The sequence below is a fragment of the Pantherophis guttatus genome, chromosome 9 (assembly GCF_059756535.1).
Source record: "Pantherophis guttatus breed Tessera chromosome 9, ASM5975653v1, whole genome shotgun sequence".
Taxonomy (NCBI): Eukaryota; Metazoa; Chordata; class Lepidosauria; order Squamata; family Colubridae; genus Pantherophis; species Pantherophis guttatus.
This window is the reverse complement of record NC_142071.1, coordinates 5,206,912-5,225,851: the sequence shown is the minus strand read 5'-3', so window position 1 is coordinate 5,225,851 and position 18,940 is coordinate 5,206,912. Positions and strand designations below refer to the sequence as shown.

Sequence of the window (18,940 nt, the reverse complement as noted above, 5' to 3'; positions counted from 1 at the left end):
TGTGTGTGTCTCTCTCTCTCTGTGTCTCTGTCTCTCTGTCTATCTCTCACTGTGTCTGTCTCTCTCTGTGTCTGTCTGTCTCTCTCTGTGTCTCTGTCTCTCTGTCTCTGTATGTGTCTCTCTCTCTCTGTGTGTGTCTCTCTGTCTTTCTCTCTGTGTGTCTCTTTGTCTCTCTCTCTGTCTCTGTCTGTCTCTGTCTCTCTCTCTGTGTGTGTCTCTTTCTGTCTCTGTGTGTGTGTGTGTGTGTGTCTGTGTGTGTGTGTGTGTGTGTGTGTTTCTCTCTGTCTCTGTCTCTGTCTCTCTGTCTCCCCCCTCTATTCTGTCTCTCCAAGGGTGACCAGCTTCTATAAATTACCATTGATTAGCTATAGCTCTTTCTTACCTTCTCCTGTCCCAGGGTGCAGACCCGGGTTTCCAAGGTCCGGATTCGACATTCCAATACTTGTTGTTCATGTTGGATTTCCTTATTGGCTTTCTGCAGTTTCGCCATTTTTTCCATAATTTTGGAGAGGTTCTCCAGGGAGCGGAGACCCGGTCCTGGCACGGGATGGGATGCCGGCTGTTGTGACTAGAAAATGAACATCATGCAGAATTGTAGAATCAGCACGCTCTCTACAAATAATACTTTCTCTGGCCCTCACACAGGGGTGGGTTCTAAATTTTTTTACTACCGGTTCTGTGGGCGTGGCTTATTTTGTGGGTGTGGCTTGGGGGGGTCATGTGACTAGGTGGGCGTGGCTAGCTGGTCAGAGTCATTTCTGGAAGGTCCTCGCGCTTACGACCAGTCCTCGCACTTACGACCCAACTCATTTGTTTGCTTTTAACACTGATCAGCTGTAGGATGGCCCTTTGAAGCCCCGCGGCAAGAGTTTAAACAGTTTTTTTCCCTCTAGTCATCAGCTGGGACTCAGGAGGCAGCAATAGATTGGGGGTGGGGCCAAATAAAAGGGAAGAATAATGTGGGGGGGGAGGGGGGGGAGGGCGGGGGGGGAGAATCGGTTCGGTGACGTCATATCGTCACCGCTACCGGCTCGGCCGAACCGGACCGAACCGGGAGGAACCCACCACTGCTCTCACATAATGTGTGGGAAAACCAATTAAACTATCCAACTACTTCAACCTCTCCAGAGATGGGAAACTCACAACATTTAGAAGACTATTGACCTGTTGGAAACCCCATTCCCTTGGTTGGTAGACTGTTGTCTTGTTGGACAGCTCTCATCATTAGAAAGATTTCCTTATGTTTAAACCAAGTCTAAGTATCTGCAACTTATATTAGTTAGCTGTCCCTGCTCCACCAGAGCAGTTTCAGAAGACTCCTCAGGTCAACTTGGTCCAACTGGCATCTTTCCCACACTCACCTCTTCTTTTGTTTTCTCCTCAAGGGTGCTGCCGTCTGAGGTAGCCTCATCCAGAACCACTTCAATACTCACTGGCTCACATGGGTAGTGGCAGGACTTCAACTCCTCCAAATCTGGAGGAGGCTTCTTGGGCATAGACACGAGGTTCTTCTGGAATCTCTGGACCACATCGCCGGGCTTCCTTTTGACACAGAAATCCTGCCAAGTACAATCCAGTGCTTCTGGCCTTTCTTCGGGGCAACCCTCCTGAATGGCTGGAACAGAATCATCTCCATCTAGGCAATCCAAAGAAAAGCTTTTTTCGGATTCCACCGGAGTCAAAGGGACGTGATCGCCGCTGGCCAACTCCACACCGGAATCTTCCGATTCAGATTTCAGAAGCCGTCCGCTCATGGGCAAGAAACCCAGCTGGTGGGGGACGGCATCCGTTGGAGATCCAGCCTCAGCCAATCGATCATTCCCTATGCTCGTTTGGTCTTCAAGAACCAGGCTGAGCTGAGATTGGGGTTGAGTGATCTGCAGGTTCCAGGACATGTTGACTGAGGTTAATACCACAGGGTTCCCAGCTGGTCTCCGGACATTATCTGCAAATGAGAATGGAGACCGATGAATAGAAGCCATTCCCCTTCCATCAAGGTTGCACAGAAACTATGTAAATAGAGTGGCTAACCAGGTAATAGCTCCGCCTCAGCTCCTCCCCATGCTAATGATCCCCAAGAGCTTGGGATCAACACCTGAAGAAACCTCCTTGCCACATTTGCATTCCAGCAATATTCCTCACAGGTACGTGACTCAGGCAGCAGCCAGGTCTGGCCAGAAGAGTGGAGAAGGCAGCTTGGGGAGGTTCCGGAGAAATTATCTCTGGCAAAGTGCTTCTAGATAATTGTACCGTATCCTTAGAATGCAACAGATTCTGTCTCTTCTCTTTCCACTCTACCAGGGGTGAAATTTCAGCAGGTTCTGACAAGTTCTGGAGAACCGGTAGCGGAAATTTTGAGTAGTTTGGAGAACCGGCAAATACCACCTCTGTCTGGCCCCAGAGTGGGGTGGGAATGGAGATTTTGCACAATATCCTTCCCCCAGGAGTGGGGAGGGAATGGGGATTTTGCAATATCCTTCCCCTGCCACGCCCAAGCCACACCCATCAAGCCACACCGCACCCATCAAGCCACGCCCACAGAACTCGTAGTAAAAAAAAATGAATTTCACCACTGCACGAGGGGTGAAATCCTGCAGGTTCTGACAGGTTCTGGAGAACCAGTAGTGGAAATTTTGAACAGTTCGGAGAACCGGCAAATACCACCTCTGGCTGGTCCCAGAGTGGGGTGGGAATGGAGATTTTGCAATGTCCTTCCCCCAGGAGTGGCAGGGAATGGAGATTTTGCAGTATCCTTCCCCTGCCACGCCCAAGCCATGCCCACCAAGCCACACCATGCCCATCAAGCCACGCCCACAGAACTGGTAGTAAAAAAAAATTGGATTTCACCACTGCACTGCACTCTACCATTTGGTCTCAAACAGGGATGAAGGAAAAAAGGCAGAGAAAATAGATGGGAAATAGCTTCCTTCTTCCTTTCTGGCTACTCATGCATTTCCATAAGGAAACTGTAGTGTGGCTTACTAGGTACTGTATGAACTCTCCTGACGGTGCTTATTAAACAAGTCAGTTGATGAAACCAGGATTTAGGTACAATGTGCATCTTAAATCTTTCTTCCTCTCCTTTCCTCTCCCCCACTCCTTTTCTTCTATGCTTGCAGAATGGGTTATGGGGAAGGAGCAGAAGTCTTCACTCAATGTCTGCATAGACTGCCTACAGGCTGTTTTTGAAATTAAGGGCTCCGGGGTTGCTGAGTCCTTTGTTTAAAATATAGGCGTGATGGTTATAAGAAGAAGAGTCTCATGCAAACTTTCCAATACAACCATCCCAGTGAAGCAGTGAGACTTCTCTCCTAGACATACTCTCAATTCAAGGCATTTCCCCACCCAAATATTTCAGGCTACTGATATTATCTTTTGACGCTCCTTGGAAATCCAGCATTGCTGTTAACCTGCAGATGCTATCATTCAAAACATGTTCCATGTCTTCAAACTTGAAGCAGGCCTTGAAATAAACCCAGTTAGAAATACCCTACGATCTTTAAGAGCAGTGTTTCCCAACCTTGGCAATGGCTATAGCTGGGGAATTCTGGGAGTTGAAGTCCACACATCCTCAAGTTGAGAACCACTTCTCTACACTCCTCTAGTCCACCTTCTACCTACCCTGCACTAGACCTATTTCAATTCTTTTCTACGCAGCTCCATTTTTCTTTTCTGTCTGTTTTTGTTTTTTGAATACTTTCTGGCAATCCAGATTGAGTGTCATTTCTTAGATAAAAGAAGTGAATAATAACAGAGTACAGTCTGTTCTACAAATGTTATCTAAATGATCCTAAAATACCTCCCTAGACATTTCCCAGGTATGACAGATAAATTGAGAACAGAACAGAACAGAACAGAACAGAACGGAACGGAACGGAACGGAACGGAACAGGGTAGGGTAGGGTAGGGTAGGGTAAGGTAAGGTAAAGTAAGGTAAGGTAAGATAAGGTAAGGTAAGGTAAGGTAAGGTAGGGTAGGGTAGGGTAGGGTAGGGTAGGGTAGGGTAGGGTGGAGTGGAGTGGAGTGGAGTGGAGTGGAGTGGAGTGGAGTAGAATAGAGAAGAATAGAGTAGAGTAGAGTAGAGTAGGGTAGAATAGAGAAGAGTAGAGTAGAGTAGAGTAGAGTAGAGTAGAGTAGAGTAGAGTGGAGTAGAACAGAGTAGAGCAGAGCAGAGCAGAGCAGAGCAGAGCAGAGCAGAGCAGAGTAGAGTAGAGTAGAGTAGAATAGAATAGAATTCTTTATTGGCCAAGTGTGATTGGACACACAAGGAATTTGTCTTGGAACATACACTCTCGGAGTACATAAAAGAAAAGATACCTTCATCAAGAATCATAAGGTACAACACTTAATTATAGTCTTAGGGAACGAATAAGAATCACACAGAAAGGTGACAAAGCCTCTCTACTGCATTAATATCTTTAGCGTGGATCTAAAATAAGCGTCCTCACTGAGAAAGCAGGCAGAAAAGTCAACACCCTCCTCCCCAAATCCTTTTCATTAAGACTTTAGAATTCTTCATAAATTCAAATTCCACAACAGTTATAAAACAAATCATGACCTAAGAGTTATCATTTTTATCAAAATATACAGGAGAGTTGTTCACATTGAACCTGTAGACCTACAATCAGAGGTGGGTTTCAGCAGGTTCTGATCAGTTCTGGAGAACCGGTAGCGGAAATTTTGAGTAGTTCAGAAGAACCGGTAGTAAAAATTCTGACTGGCCCTGCCCCCATCTATTCTCTGCCTCTCAAGTCCCAGCTTATCGGGAGGAAATGGGGATTTTTGCAGTAACCTTTCCCTGGATTGAGGAAGGAATGGAGATTTTGCAGTATCCTTTCCCCAGAGTGGGGTGGGAATGGAGATTTTACAGTATACTTCCCCTGCCACACCCACCAAGCCATGCCCTGCCCACCAAGCCACACCCACAGAACCAGTAGTAAAAAATTTTGAAACCCACCACTGCCTACAATTCAACAAAACTGAGAAACTTGTGGATGATATTTATGGGGAAAAATAAAAAAGACGTTGAAGATCCTTTGAAAATAACTGCAACAGAGAAGAGTTGAATTTTGAGTGCAGCTTTTAGTGACGTGCTTACAAAATTACAACGACTACTAGGACTTCAAACGATCCTTTAATCCAAACCCTACAAAAGGATTTCCTCCATTGCTGAACCGTCTACATAAAATCAGGTTTTTTTTAAAACAGGGAGAACCCGATCTCAATTCCAATCAGATGACTTCTCCAGCAGGAATTTCTGAAATCCTTATTTTTGTAATTTCAACCCAATGCTACTTTCTAGAGAGCCACGCACTCCTCTAACTATGCAACAGCTCTTCAAATATTTGAAGATCTCAACCGCTGTGTAACCTTTTTAGCAATGAACACTCCAGTATTGCATCAGTTCAGGTCTGATTTTCTTTTTTTTTTTTAAAAAAGGCATTCAGCATTCCTTCCCACCTCAACAGACAGGAATACCAAGAGTGGTTGAGTGAGCAGAAGTGACACTTGCCTACTCAAAAACATCAGCCTCATGTCTATAAAGAGAATGAATGCACAGTGCTCAACCCATTTGGGATGAGGAAACACGACATTTATTTGTGCTCCATCTCGGCCTTTTAAAAAACCTGCATTCCTTCATTCAAAGAAAGGCTATTTCCTTCTGTTCTCGGGAGATTCTCAATCGTCCAGGTCAGTAGTGATATTCACTTACTGTTCTGCCCCAGCTACGGACCCCAAAGAACGCAGCACGCACAAAGTCTGTACAAACCTTAGTTTACTAAATCAGTCTTTTTCAAACAAAGGCTGTTAATTAACTTTCTTAACAGCCTACAAGAATCCAAAGAATAAAATAATAATCGTAATCTTATTAGGGTTGGCAGAAAGCCCAGAAGCAATTTGCAGAGAACTAAGATCAAGACGCGAAGGAGAGTGAACGAAGTTGTTCCCTGCAAATTGCTTCAGTCGGCGTTCTTCCTTAAATAGGCCAAGGGAGTGGCCAATTAGCCCCAAGACTTACTCTCGAGGAGACCTCCTCCTGAGGAACCACTCCTGCCTTTTGGCAGTTCTGCGCACCCGTGCATCGAGAAGAGGCTCCTCCTCTTCTTCCTCTTCACTTATGGGAGCTTCTGGAGGTTCTGAAGGCCTTGGCTGAATCCCCACCTCTGGCACCACATCTTCTCCAGCCTCCTCATTGTCTGACTCGAGTGCCAGCTGCACAGGCTGCTGGCGCAGCACCACACCAGCCTCCTCGCTGTCTGAATCAGCTACTAGCTGCACAGGCCGCATACGGGCCACAACTTACCTTCGCTACTGGTTTGCAAATGTGAGTGTGCGCGCCACCTCTGTGCATGCACAGAGTGTCCATGATGACGTCTGGGTGGGTGGGAAGAGCCTCCCGAACCGGATTAATCCCACCACTGATCCAGGTCATGGTTGTCCCAAAGGTGCTTTCGTTCCCAAAAGGCGACTGGACTTTGTTTTCCTGGAAGACATTTTGCTTCTCATCCAAGAAGCTTCTTCAGTTTTGACTGAAGTGATGAGTTATTTCTTTCTGTTTCGCCATCTCTGCTCCTTTTGACAGTAAAGTCCTTACAACCAGGCAACCACTCTCAGTCGAATATCCTCCAGATGTCTGAGACTTCAATCCCAACATCTCTTAGCAAGCCTAGAGGGCAGGTTGGCATAAGCTCTCCTATCCATCCTCATGACAAAGCCTGATTCCACTCTCTGGGAAGACTTTCAAAATCCTTTGTTGTTGTTGTTGTTAGTTGCTAAGTTGCGTCCGACCCATTGTGACCCCATGGACAACATTCCTCCAGGCCTTCCTGTCCTCTATCATCCTCTGGAGTCCATTTAAGCTCACGCCGACTGCTTCAGTGACTCCATCCAGCCACCTCGTCCTCTGTCGTCCCCTTCTTCTTTTGCCCTCCATCGTTCCCAGCATTACGCTCTTCTCCAGGGAGTCCTTCCTTCTCATTAGGTGGCCAAAGGATTTGAGTTTCATCTTCAGGATCTGGCCTTCTAAGGAGCCGTCAGGGTGGATCTCCTCTAGGACTGACCGGCTGGATCGCCTTGCAGTCCAAGGGACTTGCAGGAGTCTTCTCCAGCACCAGAGTTCAAAGGCCTCCATTCTTTGGCGCTCAGCCTTCCTTATGGTCCAACTTTCACAGCCATACATTGCAACTGGGAAAACCATCGCCTTGACTATACGCACTTTTGTTGGCAGGGTGATGTCTTTGCTTTTTAGTACGCTGTCTAGATTTGCCGTAGCTTTCCTCCCCAGGAGCAAGTGTCTTTTAATTTCTTGGCTGCAGTCCCCACCTGCGGTGATCTTGGAGCCCAGGAAAATAGAATATGTCGCTACCTCCATTTCTTCCCCATCTATTCGGCAGGAATCAAAATTCAAAATCCTACCTCTTTCAAATTACTTTTAAGTTATGAGCCATTTTCTTGAAGCTTTATTGCTGTTTTTCTAGAAATGCTATTTATCTAAAACTCTCATGGCTTTTTAACCAGGTGAAAATGTATCAGAGGGCAACAATTTTTGAACCAAGCTACCTCAAATGGGCTAAAATAAAGAATGCACCCAGAATCCAGGAAGAAATGAAATTTGGGGAATTGTAGCTATTAGTGGTAGCTGCATTACTGGGCTGCTGTTGCAGTCATGCGATCAAATTGATTTTCAATATTCAGTGATGGTTTGTTTCTGTTTAATAAGGAAATATCACTGAAAAAAATGACCCAATGAGGCACGTTGCCTAGATACCAACTAAATATTGCTTGTAAAAATGAGACAGACTTTGCTTATCAATTTTAATTACTTGTCCTGTTTCGTTTTTACTCGTTTTTATTTTTTTAATGTGCTTTTGTCTATAACTCTAGCCTGACCGTAATGATAAAAACACTATTTTTCTATTGCAATATTTCTCATTCTTGGCAAGTTTAAGGTGTCTGGATTTTAACTTTCAGCCAGTGGTGAAATCCAATTTTTTTTACTACCAGTTCTGTGGGCGTGGCTTGGTGGGCGTGGCAGGAGAAGGATACTGCAAAATCTCCATTTCCTTCCCACTCCTGGAGGAAGGATACTGCAAAATCCCCATTCCCTCCCCACTTCTGGGGAAAGGATACTGCAAAATCCCCATTCCCTCCCCACTCCTGGGGAAAGGATACTGCAAAATCCCCATTTCCTTCCCACTCCTGGAGGAAGGATACTGCAAAATCCCCATTCCCTCTCCACGTCTGGGGAAAGGATACTGCAAAATCCCCATTCCCTCCCCACTCCTGGGGAAAGGATACTGCAAAATCTCCATTCCCACCCCACTCCAGGGGAAGGATACTGCAAAATCCCCATTTCCTTCCCACTCCTGGAGGAAGGATACTGCAAAATCCCCATTCCCTCCCCACTCCTGGGGAAAGGATACTGCAAAATCCCCATTCCCTCCCCACTCCTGGGGAAAGGATACTGCAAAATCTCCATTCCCACCCCACTCCGGGGCCAGCCAGAGGTGGTATTTGCCGGTTCTCTGAACTACTCAAAATTTCCGCTACCGGTTCTCCAGAACCTGTCAGAACCTGCTGGATTTCACCCCTGCTCTCAGCTACGCTGGCTGGGGAATCTGGGAGTTGAAGTCCAGACATCTTAAACTTGCCAAAGGTGAGAAAGACTGATCTAAAGTACATTGAAGTAGGCGTTATTTTAAGGCCGAAAGTTTCCCTTTATTTTTATGCTTTGGTTCCATTCAACAACCTGGGGAGAAGTTTGCCCAGAAAACCAATTTAAAAGCCTTCAGAACTCATCGGTAAATGATATTTTAAAAAGCCACTGGCATCTAAGCTATTACTTCCCCATCTTCTTTTTGGCATCCAGACGCATCTATGTAGCCCCTCGTACAAATTTCCCCAGCTGGGCAGCCTCACTGAAGTGTAGAAAACTGCACTGTTCACTGAGAGTTCCAGCTCTCACATAGCTCTTTATGGAAGGAAAACATCTGCCATCACTTTACAATTTGGAACATAACTGCAACCAGTAAAACCAGTACGGGCCCATCAAACGTTGTCCTGGGCCCTGTTTGAACAGCCGCCTTCCTTCCCAAAGGCAGCCAAATACTTAAAAGGGGAAGAAAGGAAACAGAAACCCCTCAGAAAGCCGAGATTCGTGCTTTGATCCTCGCTCAGTTGGGCTGCCGCCAGGGATTGTGAAGTCTTTCCCGGCAACAAAAAATTACAGTTACGGCCTGCTCCGTCCACTCCGACTGCATGAAAATCCAACACGGACACCCCAGGAGTTGGGAAATGCTCTTAGAGGCCGCAGTTCTGCACGCTTTTACCCAGGAGTAAAGGACACTGACCAGCAGTGAAATGCTACCGGTTCGCATCAGTTCGGACAAACTGGTAGTGATAAAAACTACCAATTCGGGCGAACCGGTAGTAAAAAAAAAAAGCTATCGGTTCGGAGGATTTCCGACGATCAGCTGTGCTGCATTATTTAAAAGCAGGAAATCCTGCTTTCTAGTAAATCTAAATTGCGCGACACAACTGTTTCCTCCTCCCTGTTCTACTTACCTTCCCAAGCCTTTTCCCGCATGAAGCGCACATGTGCATGCGTGGGCAGCAAATCGGTGGTAAACTGGGGAAGATTTCACACTGACATTGATTTTAGAGAAGATTTACTTCCAAGGGCAACTACGATTGCTCAACTACCTCGGCTAATTTCAAGAAACTGAGCCCAGCCTTCTTTTTTAAATGAGAATAACAATTTAAATAACAATGTTTTGTTGTATTTTGTAATCATATTTTCCTCAAATGATGTCGTGGCACAATGATGAAGGTGTTGGAGAAGAAGATGAAAGTTTTAATCTCTCTTCTGCCATGTTGGCTCTTCTCTCTTAGCCTAACCTACAACTGCCAGTTTGTTCAACTTTGAAAGCCAGTTTAAAGGCGCCAGGGTAGAAAGCGGGAGGACGTGAGTTCTAGTCCCGCCTCAGCCATGAAAGACAGCTGGGTGACTTTGAGCCAGTCAAATTTTTCTCAGATCAACACACCTCACAGGATGGTTGTTGAGGAGTAAATAGAAGGAGGAAGATCAGGGGTGAAATCCAGCAGGTTCTCACAGGTTCGGGAGAACCGGTAGCAGAAATTTTGAGCAGTTTAGAGAATCAGTAGCGGAAAGTTTACTCAACCGGTTTGGAGAAACGGCAAATATGACCTCTGGCTGGCCCCCGAGTGGGGAGGGAATGGGGATTTTGCAATATCCTTCCCCCAGGAGTGGGGAGGGAATGGGGATTTTGCAGTATCCTTCCCCTGGAGTGGGGTGGGAATGGAGATTTTGCAATATCCTTCCCCCAGGAGTGGGGAGGGAAGGGGGATTTTGCAGTATCCGTCCCCTGGAGTGGGGAGGGAATGGGGATTTTGCAGTATCCTTCCCCTGGAGTGGGGAGGGAATGGGGATTTTGCAGTATCCTTCCCCTGCCACGCCCACCAAACCACGCCCACAGAACCGGTAGTAAAAAAATTTGGATTTCACCACTGAGGAAGATGCATTGGACATGTACACCATCTTGGTTTTTTTGTAAAAAAAATAAAATAGTAAAGGCAGGATACAAATAAAGAAATAAACAGCAGGGTTGTCGGGGAGAAAAAGGAAGAGGGAGCACCGTATATGCTGCCTTGAGCTCCTGCAAAAAAACCCAGGCTATAAATCTAACAAATAACAAAGCAACCACAATCCCAGTCACTGGCTTGGTTAACATAACACACTGCACCATAAATGTGGCTTGTTTGTTTGGGCTTAGTGTGTTTGATCTAGCTAATGGAGGTTTAGTCAATAAATCCTAGTTCATTGACTAAACCTGCCTTACCACAAGGTATGAAATCTACGATCCCCTCCACTTGCATCTAGGTTTCTATGTGCGAAAGCAGATATCCCATGGCGGGGGTGGGGGGGAATGATCACAAATGCTCTGCAGGCAGAAAGCTAGCCTACAAAATCTCTCTCTCTCGTCTCTCCCTCCCTCCCTCTGTTCTCTCTCCCCCTCCCTCCCATCCTCTGTTCTGTCTCTCTCCCTCACCCTCTCTCTCTGTTCTCCCCCCTCTCTCTCCCTCTCTCTTTCTCTCCTTCTGTTCTCCCCCCTCTCCCTCTCTTTCTCTCTCTCCCCCTCTGCTCTCCCCCTCCCTCTCCCTCTCTCTTTCTCTCTCTCCCTCTGTTCTCTGTCTCCCACTCTCTCCCTCCCTCCCATCCTCTGTTCTCTCTCTCCCTCTCCCTCTCTCCCACTCTCCCTCCCTCCCTCTGTTCTCCCCCTCTCTCCCTCTTCTTTCTCTCTCTCCCTCTCCCTCTGTTCTCCACCCTCTCCCTCTCCCTCTGTTCTCGCCCCCACTCTCCCTCTCTCTTTCTCTCTCTCCCTCTGTTCTCCCCCTCTCCCTCTCCTTCTCTCTGTTCTTGCCCCCTCTCTTTCTCTCTCTCTCTCCCTGTTCTCCCTCTCTCCCTCTCTTTTCTCTCTCTCTCCCTCTCTCCTCTGTTCTCTCTGTTCTTTCTCTCTCCCTCCCTCCCATCCTCTGTTCTCTCTCTCTCCCACTCTCTTCCTTCCTCTCTGTTCTCCCTCCCTCTTTCTCCCTCTCTTTCTCTCTATTCCTCTCTCCCTGTTCTCCCCCTTTCTCTCCCTCTTTCTTTCTCTCTCTCCCTCCCTGTTCTCTCTCTCTGTTCTCTCTGTCTCTGTTCTCTCTCTCCCTCCCATCCTGTTCTCTCTCTCTCCCACTCTCCCTCCCTCCTTCTGTTCTCCCTCCCTCTTTCTCTCCCTCTATTTCTCTCTATCCCTCTCTCCCTCTCTCTTTCTCTCTCTCCCTGTTCTCCCCCTCTCTCCCTCTCTCTCTCCATCTGTTCTCCCCCTCTCTCCCTCTCTCTTTCTCTCTCCCTCTGTTCTCCCTCTTTCTCTCTCTCCCTCTGTTCTGTCTCCCACTCTCTCCCTCCCTCCCTCTGTTCTCTCCCTCCTTTCCATCCTGTTCTCTCTCTCTCACCCACTCTCTCTCCCACTCTCCCTCCCTCTGTTCTCCCCCCCTCTCTCCCTCTTTTTCTCTCCCTCTCCCTCTGTTCTACCCCCTCTCCCTCTCCTTCTCTCTCTGTTCTTGCCCCCTCTCTCTTTCTCTCTCTCTCCCTCTGTTCTCCCCCTCTCTCCCTCTCTCTCTTTCTCTCTCTCCCTCTCTCCTCTGTTCTCTCTCTGTTCTTTCTCTCTCTCCCTCCCTCCCATCCTCTGTTCTCTCTCTCTCCCACTTTCTCCCTCCCTCCCTCTGTTCTCCCTCCCTCTTTCTCCCTCTCTTTCTCTCTCTATTCCTCTCTCCCTCTGTTCTCCCCCTTTCTCTCCCTCTTTCTTTCTCTCTCTCCCTCCCTGTTCTCTCTCTCTGTTCTCTCTCTCCCTCCCATCCTGTTCTCTCTCTCTCCCACTCTCCCTCCCTCCTTCTGTTCTCCCTCCCTCTTTCTCTCCCTCTCTCTATTTCTCTCTATCCCTCTCTCCCTCTGTTTTCTCTCTCTGTCTCTGTTCTCTCTCTCTCTCTCTCTCTTTATCCCTCTCTCTCTCCCTCCCTCCCCCATTCCCCCTCCCTACAGGAAGAGATACACACAGGAAAGGCTCACGCTTCCTGAGCAGTAGCAGCGATATGGGCCATGCTGCAAAGAGCAGAGCCCCCCTCAAAGCAGAGCAAACATTCCCAGGAACAGTTAAGCCCTTGCATTAATATGAAGAAACAGCCAGGTTCAAACTAACGCAAAAACATCGTTTGGTCAAATTCCAGATTTCTCATAATTGGAAATGAAAAATGAGGAAAGGCTGCAAACTTTTCGAGGAGGCTACTCCACATCCAAGTGGAAAAGGGCTGGCTTTTGCAAAGCGCCTCTGTCAAAAGTCAGCTTTTCCAAATATTTTAATATTAGGGGCTCACGCCTTCCCCAAAATTAACGTTACCTGGCTGGAATCCCCTCCCAAAACGTGAAACAGCTCCAGGCACTGAATCTAAGGAGAACTTGGCTTCTAGACATACTGCAAGGGCATCAGCAGGTCCCCGAAGCCCACCAGCTGGCAGTAAGAGCACCCCTTGGAGGTATACAGAATATCAGATTGGTATCAAAGGATCTTGTATTCTATTTTGCACCGGAGGAGCCTGGTGGCACAGTGGACTAAACTACTGTTAAAGTAATATTTAGCTGCCAGCTGTCTGCAATTACTGCGAGTTCGATTCTCACCAGGCTCAAGGTTGACTCAGCCTTCCATCCTTCCGAGGGAGGTAAAATGAGGACCCGGATTGTGGGAGCAATAAGCTGACTTTGTATAAAAAAGAACACCGCTTAAGAGGGGCCAAAAGCTCTACTAAGCAGGTATATACAAAAGTATGAAGGCTATTGCTTAAAAGCATTGTAAGCCGCCCAAGAAAGGCGGCATATAAATCAAACTAATAAATAAATAATATTTTTGCACGCAGACCTTAAAATACCATTAAGGGCAGTCTTCCCCGCAAGACGGTTCCCAAACACTCATTTATGATCCATCAGTTAAATTTTCATGCGGGAACAGCTATTTCTGGCGAATAGCAAAGTTCACAGCCCGAGTTCCTTCTTTGTACTTCCATGCTGCAACTTCTAGTGTCATGCAGCAAAAACACTGTTCTGATATGCCAGGAATGAATTCAGATCTTACAATGGTCCCGTCGATGGCTGGATAACCTGTAAGAGACTATTAGTCAGCAATGCGCAAATGCGGTGCAGAAAGTGAATGCTAAAAATCGAACCAGGAAATCTGCACTCGTCCGCTTCTAACAAGCATTACAATACATGCTGGTTAGAAGGGGCCCAGTGCAGATTTCCTGTAATTTAAGAACTTTTTGTAAAAATTACTACTTTAAATACAGGCACACAAGCTATCTATGCATCTTCATAATAGAGTAACGGAGTTGGAAGGGACCTTATAGGTCATCTAGTCTAACCCCCTGCTCAAGCAGGAGACCGTATACTTCTTGAAATTCTCAAGTGATGAAGTTCCCACAACTTCTGAAGGCAACTTCTGTTCCATGGGTTGATTGTTCTCACTGTCAGAAAATGTCTCCTTATTTCTAGGTTGAATCTCTCCTTGGTCAGTTTCCATCCATTATTCCTTGTCTGGCCTTCGGGTGCTTTGGAAAATAGCTTGACCCCTTCCTCCTCTCTGTGGCAGCCCCTCAAATATTGGAACTCTGCTCTCCTGTCTCCCCTGGTCCTTCTCTTCACTAGACTAGCCATGCCCAGTTCCTGCAACTGTTCATCGTATGTTTTAGCCTCCAGTCCCCTAATCATCCTGGTTGCTCTTCTCTGCACTTTTTCTAGAGTCTCAACACCTTTCTTATAGTGTGGGGACCAAAACTGGATGCAGTACTCTAGGTGTAGTCTTACTATGGCTTTATAGAATCCTATATTTTAGAGTAAACAGATTTTCCAAACTTGGGGGCTCGTTTATGAATGGGATGGGAAGACCATCTCAATTCATTTCTCAAGACTAGTTTTACCCATTTTAATCAAATTAGTTACCCTGATACCAGTCTATGGTATAATGTAAGGAGGAGATGAAAAGGAATAATAAAACTATCCCCAAAGGGTGAATATTCACCCTTTTGTTAGCAAGCGATAACAATGCTTTCAAGCTTTAGTAGTATATGTGATAAGTTAGCATAAAGAAGTCAGAGAATGAGGAACACAAATAAGCAAAAACCCTGGAAGTTTTTTCATAAATTCCTGCTGTGAGAACTTTACGCTACTATACCGGTTTTCAACTAGTAACACCAATCCAAGCATCTGGTTAAAGCTTTTACAAGCTGAACCTGAAAAGCTCAAGGGCGTTTACATTCAAGGAACAGTGAAGTTTATTAGCAATTAGCTTGTTTTATGAAGGCATTGGGATATGGTGGCTCGGTGGCTAAGACGCTGAGCTTGTCAATCGAAAGGTCGGCAGTTCAGCGGTTCGAGTCCCTAGTGCCGCGTAACGGGGTGAGCTCCTGTGACTTGTCCCAGCTTCTGCCAACCTAGCAGTTCGAAAGCACGTGAAAAAATGCAAGTAGAAAAATAGGGACCACCTTTGGTGGGAAGGGAACAGCGTTCCGTGCGCCTTTGGCGTTGAGTCATGCCGGCCACACGACCACGGAGACGTCTTTGGACAGCGCTGGCTCTTTGGCTTTGAAACGGAGATGAGCACTGTCCCCTAGAGTCGGGAACAACTAGCACATATGTGCGAGGGGAACTTTTACCTTTACCTTATGAAGGCATTCTTAACCAGTGTTTAATTTTAAAGTAAACAGAAAAGTAAGATGAGAGAGAGACTACTGTGGGTTCTCCTTAAGAATGTGGCTACGTTGCTCCCAGAATAAGTTTGTGCATATTAAAACTATCTTGTAGAATTCCCAAACTGTTCAGGATGTTATTAAAAGGATTATCCTTTTAACGGAGAGAGCAATGTTTCTCTCTATCTTGGCAAGTTTAAGAAGTGTGGACTTCAAATCCCACAATTCCCCAGCCAGCCTGCCAGCTAGAGAATTCTGGGAGTTGAAGATCCACACATTTTAAAATTGTCACAACTGAGAAAGACTGCCTTATAAGCAAGGATCTCCAAACTTGGCAACTTTTAAGACATGTGGACTTCAGCTCACAGTATTTCATGCTGGCTGGGGAATTCTGGGAGTTGAAGTCCACAAATCTTTAAGATGCCAAGTTAGGATACCCCCTGCCTTACTTTACTTTACTTTACTTTTATTTGATTTGTATACCGCCGTACTCCCGAAGGACTCAGGGCGGTGAACAGCCAACAATAAAACACATACATACAAAATTTAAAAAGCAGAAATAAAATCAAATTAAATAGTTTGGCCCAGACAGATTAAAACCCCAATCAATTTAAAAACCAATTTAAACTTTAAGTATTAAAGAGCACTACCCAGTCTGCAAGATAGGAGAGGTGGAAGGATAATGGTTTTGGAAGTCCCACTTGGCTTCCCATTTGAACTTGGAGCCAGATTTATCCAGATTTCTTGACAGCTTTGAAAGCCAGTTTAAAGGCGTCAGGTTAGAAAGCGGGAGGCCGTGAGTTCTAGTCCCGCCTCAGCCATAAAAGGCAGCTGGGTGACTTTGAGCCAGTCAAATTTTTCTCAGATCAACACACCTCACAAGGTGGTGTTTGTGGAGAAAATAGAAGGAGGAAGATGAACTTGGAGCCAGATTTATCCATATTTCTAGGCAGCAGTTAGATCAACTTTGTTGATCATTGATCGATTGTGGCCTAATCTCCCACCCTTTTTTCCTCTGTCCACAAACTGTTTTGGAAAGGGCGTTTCTTTCCATATTAGATAATGAAAATGAAATGTTTGTATTCCCACTTTTTTTAAAAAAAAAAATCAGATGTTTTCCAGCTGAACCCAGCAAGTCCGGCAGGAAAAACATGCCCCAAATCCCATCTGTCAAAAGAGCTATATTGGGTGGGACATAGAAGATGGGCCTTTTCTGCCAAGGCACCCACCATATAGATCATTGCCCCCCCCAAATGAGGGAGGCTCCATCCCTGCTGATTTTCCAGAAATGTGACTATGCCATCAGGTTTGGGGGGCTATGTCGGGGGGTGACATAAGAAATGGTGAGTTGTTGTGGAGACTCCATTGTAGTTAAGATCTGCTGCTCTCTCTTTGCCTTTTAAACACAATTTTTAATTCTTTGGATTTCTTTTTATAGTTGTTGTACGCCACCCAGATTCAAGTTTTCCTGAGATGGGGCAGGGGGGCATTTAAACATGAAATAAATCTATCAAATCTCTGCTCACACACTATAGCATCTTTGTCCTATTTTAGGGGATTTTAGGTGTCTCCCCCCCCCATTCAATCCTGGAGCGGATGTGCTGAGGAAGGGGGTTACATTTGATTTCTGCATCCTGCAGTACAAAGCATACATGTGTGAATCAGGCACTGAAAAGTGAATCTCCATCCAGCAAACCAACCAATCACATTTCACATCCTATGCTTTGATCTCAAGGCCACCCTTTGCACACTTATTCTTGGAAGCTAATCTACCAAGACCTCCACAAAGCTCACTTCTAGCGAGACAATCCAGACCCACTGATGGTTTAAAATCAGGCTGTATTTTGAATTCTGTTAGCCGCTGGGGCAACAACAACAAAAAAAAGCTTTTGAAGGAATCCATTTGAAGGTTGCTGAGGCCAGCAGTCCAGGTGCCTCAATCTGCTTTCCTCTTACCTCTATTATTATCCCACCCAATAATTTGCGGCTGATTGAAAATGGGAACAGTTGCAGCCAAGGTCTCCGGAAGAGGCGCATTTGCCTTAGCCATCCCATGCGCGTCTCCCCCGCTTCTCCCACTGGTCTGCACGGAACTGCCTTCCCACATAGCCTGCCTTTATTCACGATAGATAGAGAGATATGGATGGATAGACAGATAGATGATAGAGAGATGACAGAGAGATAGATAGATAGATAGATAGAGAGAGAGAGAGAGAGAGACAGAGACAGAGACAGAGACAGAGACAGAGACAGAGACAGAGACAGAGACGGATTGATAGACAGATAAATAGATAGATAAATAGATAGATAGAGATGGATGGATGAAGAGAGAGAGAGAGAGAGAGATGTATGGATAGAGAGATAGATGATAGAGAGATAGATAGATAGATAGATAGATAGATAGATAGATAGATAGATAGATAGATAGGGATGGATGATAGAGAGATAGATAGATAGATAGAGATATGGATGGATAGACAGATAGATGATAGATGATAGATAGATAGATAGGGATGGATGGATGGATAGAGATAGATAGAGATAGATAGATAGATAGATAGATAGATAGATAGATAGATAGATATGGATAGACAGATAGATGATGATGATAGATAGATAGATAGATAGATAGATAGGGATGGATAGATAGATAGATAGATAGATAGATAGATAGATAGATAGATAGATATGGATAGAGAGATAGATGATAGATGATAGATAGATAGGGATGGATAGATAGATTAGATAGATAGATAGATAGATAGATAGATAGATAGATAGATAGATATGGATAGATTGATAGATGATAGATAGATAGATAGATAGATAGATAGATGATAGATAGATAGATATGGATAGATTGATAGATGATAGATGATAGATAGATAGATAGATAGATATGGATAGATTGATAGATGATAGATGATAGATAGATAGATAGATAGATAGATAGATAGATAGATAGATAGATAGATATGGATAGATTGATAGATGATAGATGATAGATAGATAGATAGATAGATAGATAGATAGATAGATAGATAGATAGATAGATATGGATAGACAGACAGACAGACAGATAGGAGAGAGATGCCTTTAGTCACTTATTGAATATACAGTATATATATGCCGCCCATCTCGGAACCGAGCCGCCCCGCGCGGCTCAAAGAAACCCGAGACCGTTCAGCAAACGCTCCCACGAGCCTTTCCAGGGAATCGGGGGGGGGGGATAGCCGGGGGCTTTGGGGCGCCCTCCGGGGAGGGGGAGAGCCGGGAGTCCGGCAGGCTAAAGCCGGGAAGGAGGCAAAGGCTGCCCCGAAGGCGAAGACTCACCGCCGGGGCTGCAAGGAGGCAGCCAGTAGACGCCCCGCCTGGCAAACATCGCCGCCACCAGCGCTGCGCCGCCGAGGCTCCTTCCTCGCCCGCCGCCTCCGCCGCCTCCAGCCGCCCGTCCGGCCGCTCCACAGCCACGCGGAGCCTTCGATGACGCTGCCAAGGCGGCTCCCGGGGGCCGCCAGGAGACCCCCGCCCCGCCCTGCCCTGCAGGAGGCCAAGCCAGCCGGCCCGGGCGGGAGGGGGGAATGCCCAAGGAACTCCCGCAGGACGCCTCCGCCCCGGGTCTCAACGGGGTCTTCGCTCTGCGGCGAGC

General features: G+C 46.2%; 1 protein-coding gene across 1 annotated transcript in view; it reads right to left on the bottom strand.

Moving 5' to 3' along the window:
• Positions 1–18,940, bottom strand: part of C9H8orf58 (chromosome 9 C8orf58 homolog) — a 26,640-nt gene extending 7,700 nt beyond the window's left edge. Inside the window, exons 1-3 of the mRNA XM_087875876.1 lie at positions 18,625–18,940; positions 1,362–1,945; positions 383–568 (exon numbers count right to left, since the gene is read on the bottom strand). Coding sequence (XP_087732002.1) covers positions 383–568; positions 1,362–1,945; positions 18,625–18,673 — 819 coding nt within the window. The 5' untranslated portion in view covers positions 18,674–18,940. The remainder of the gene's footprint in view (positions 1–382; positions 569–1,361; positions 1,946–18,624) is intronic.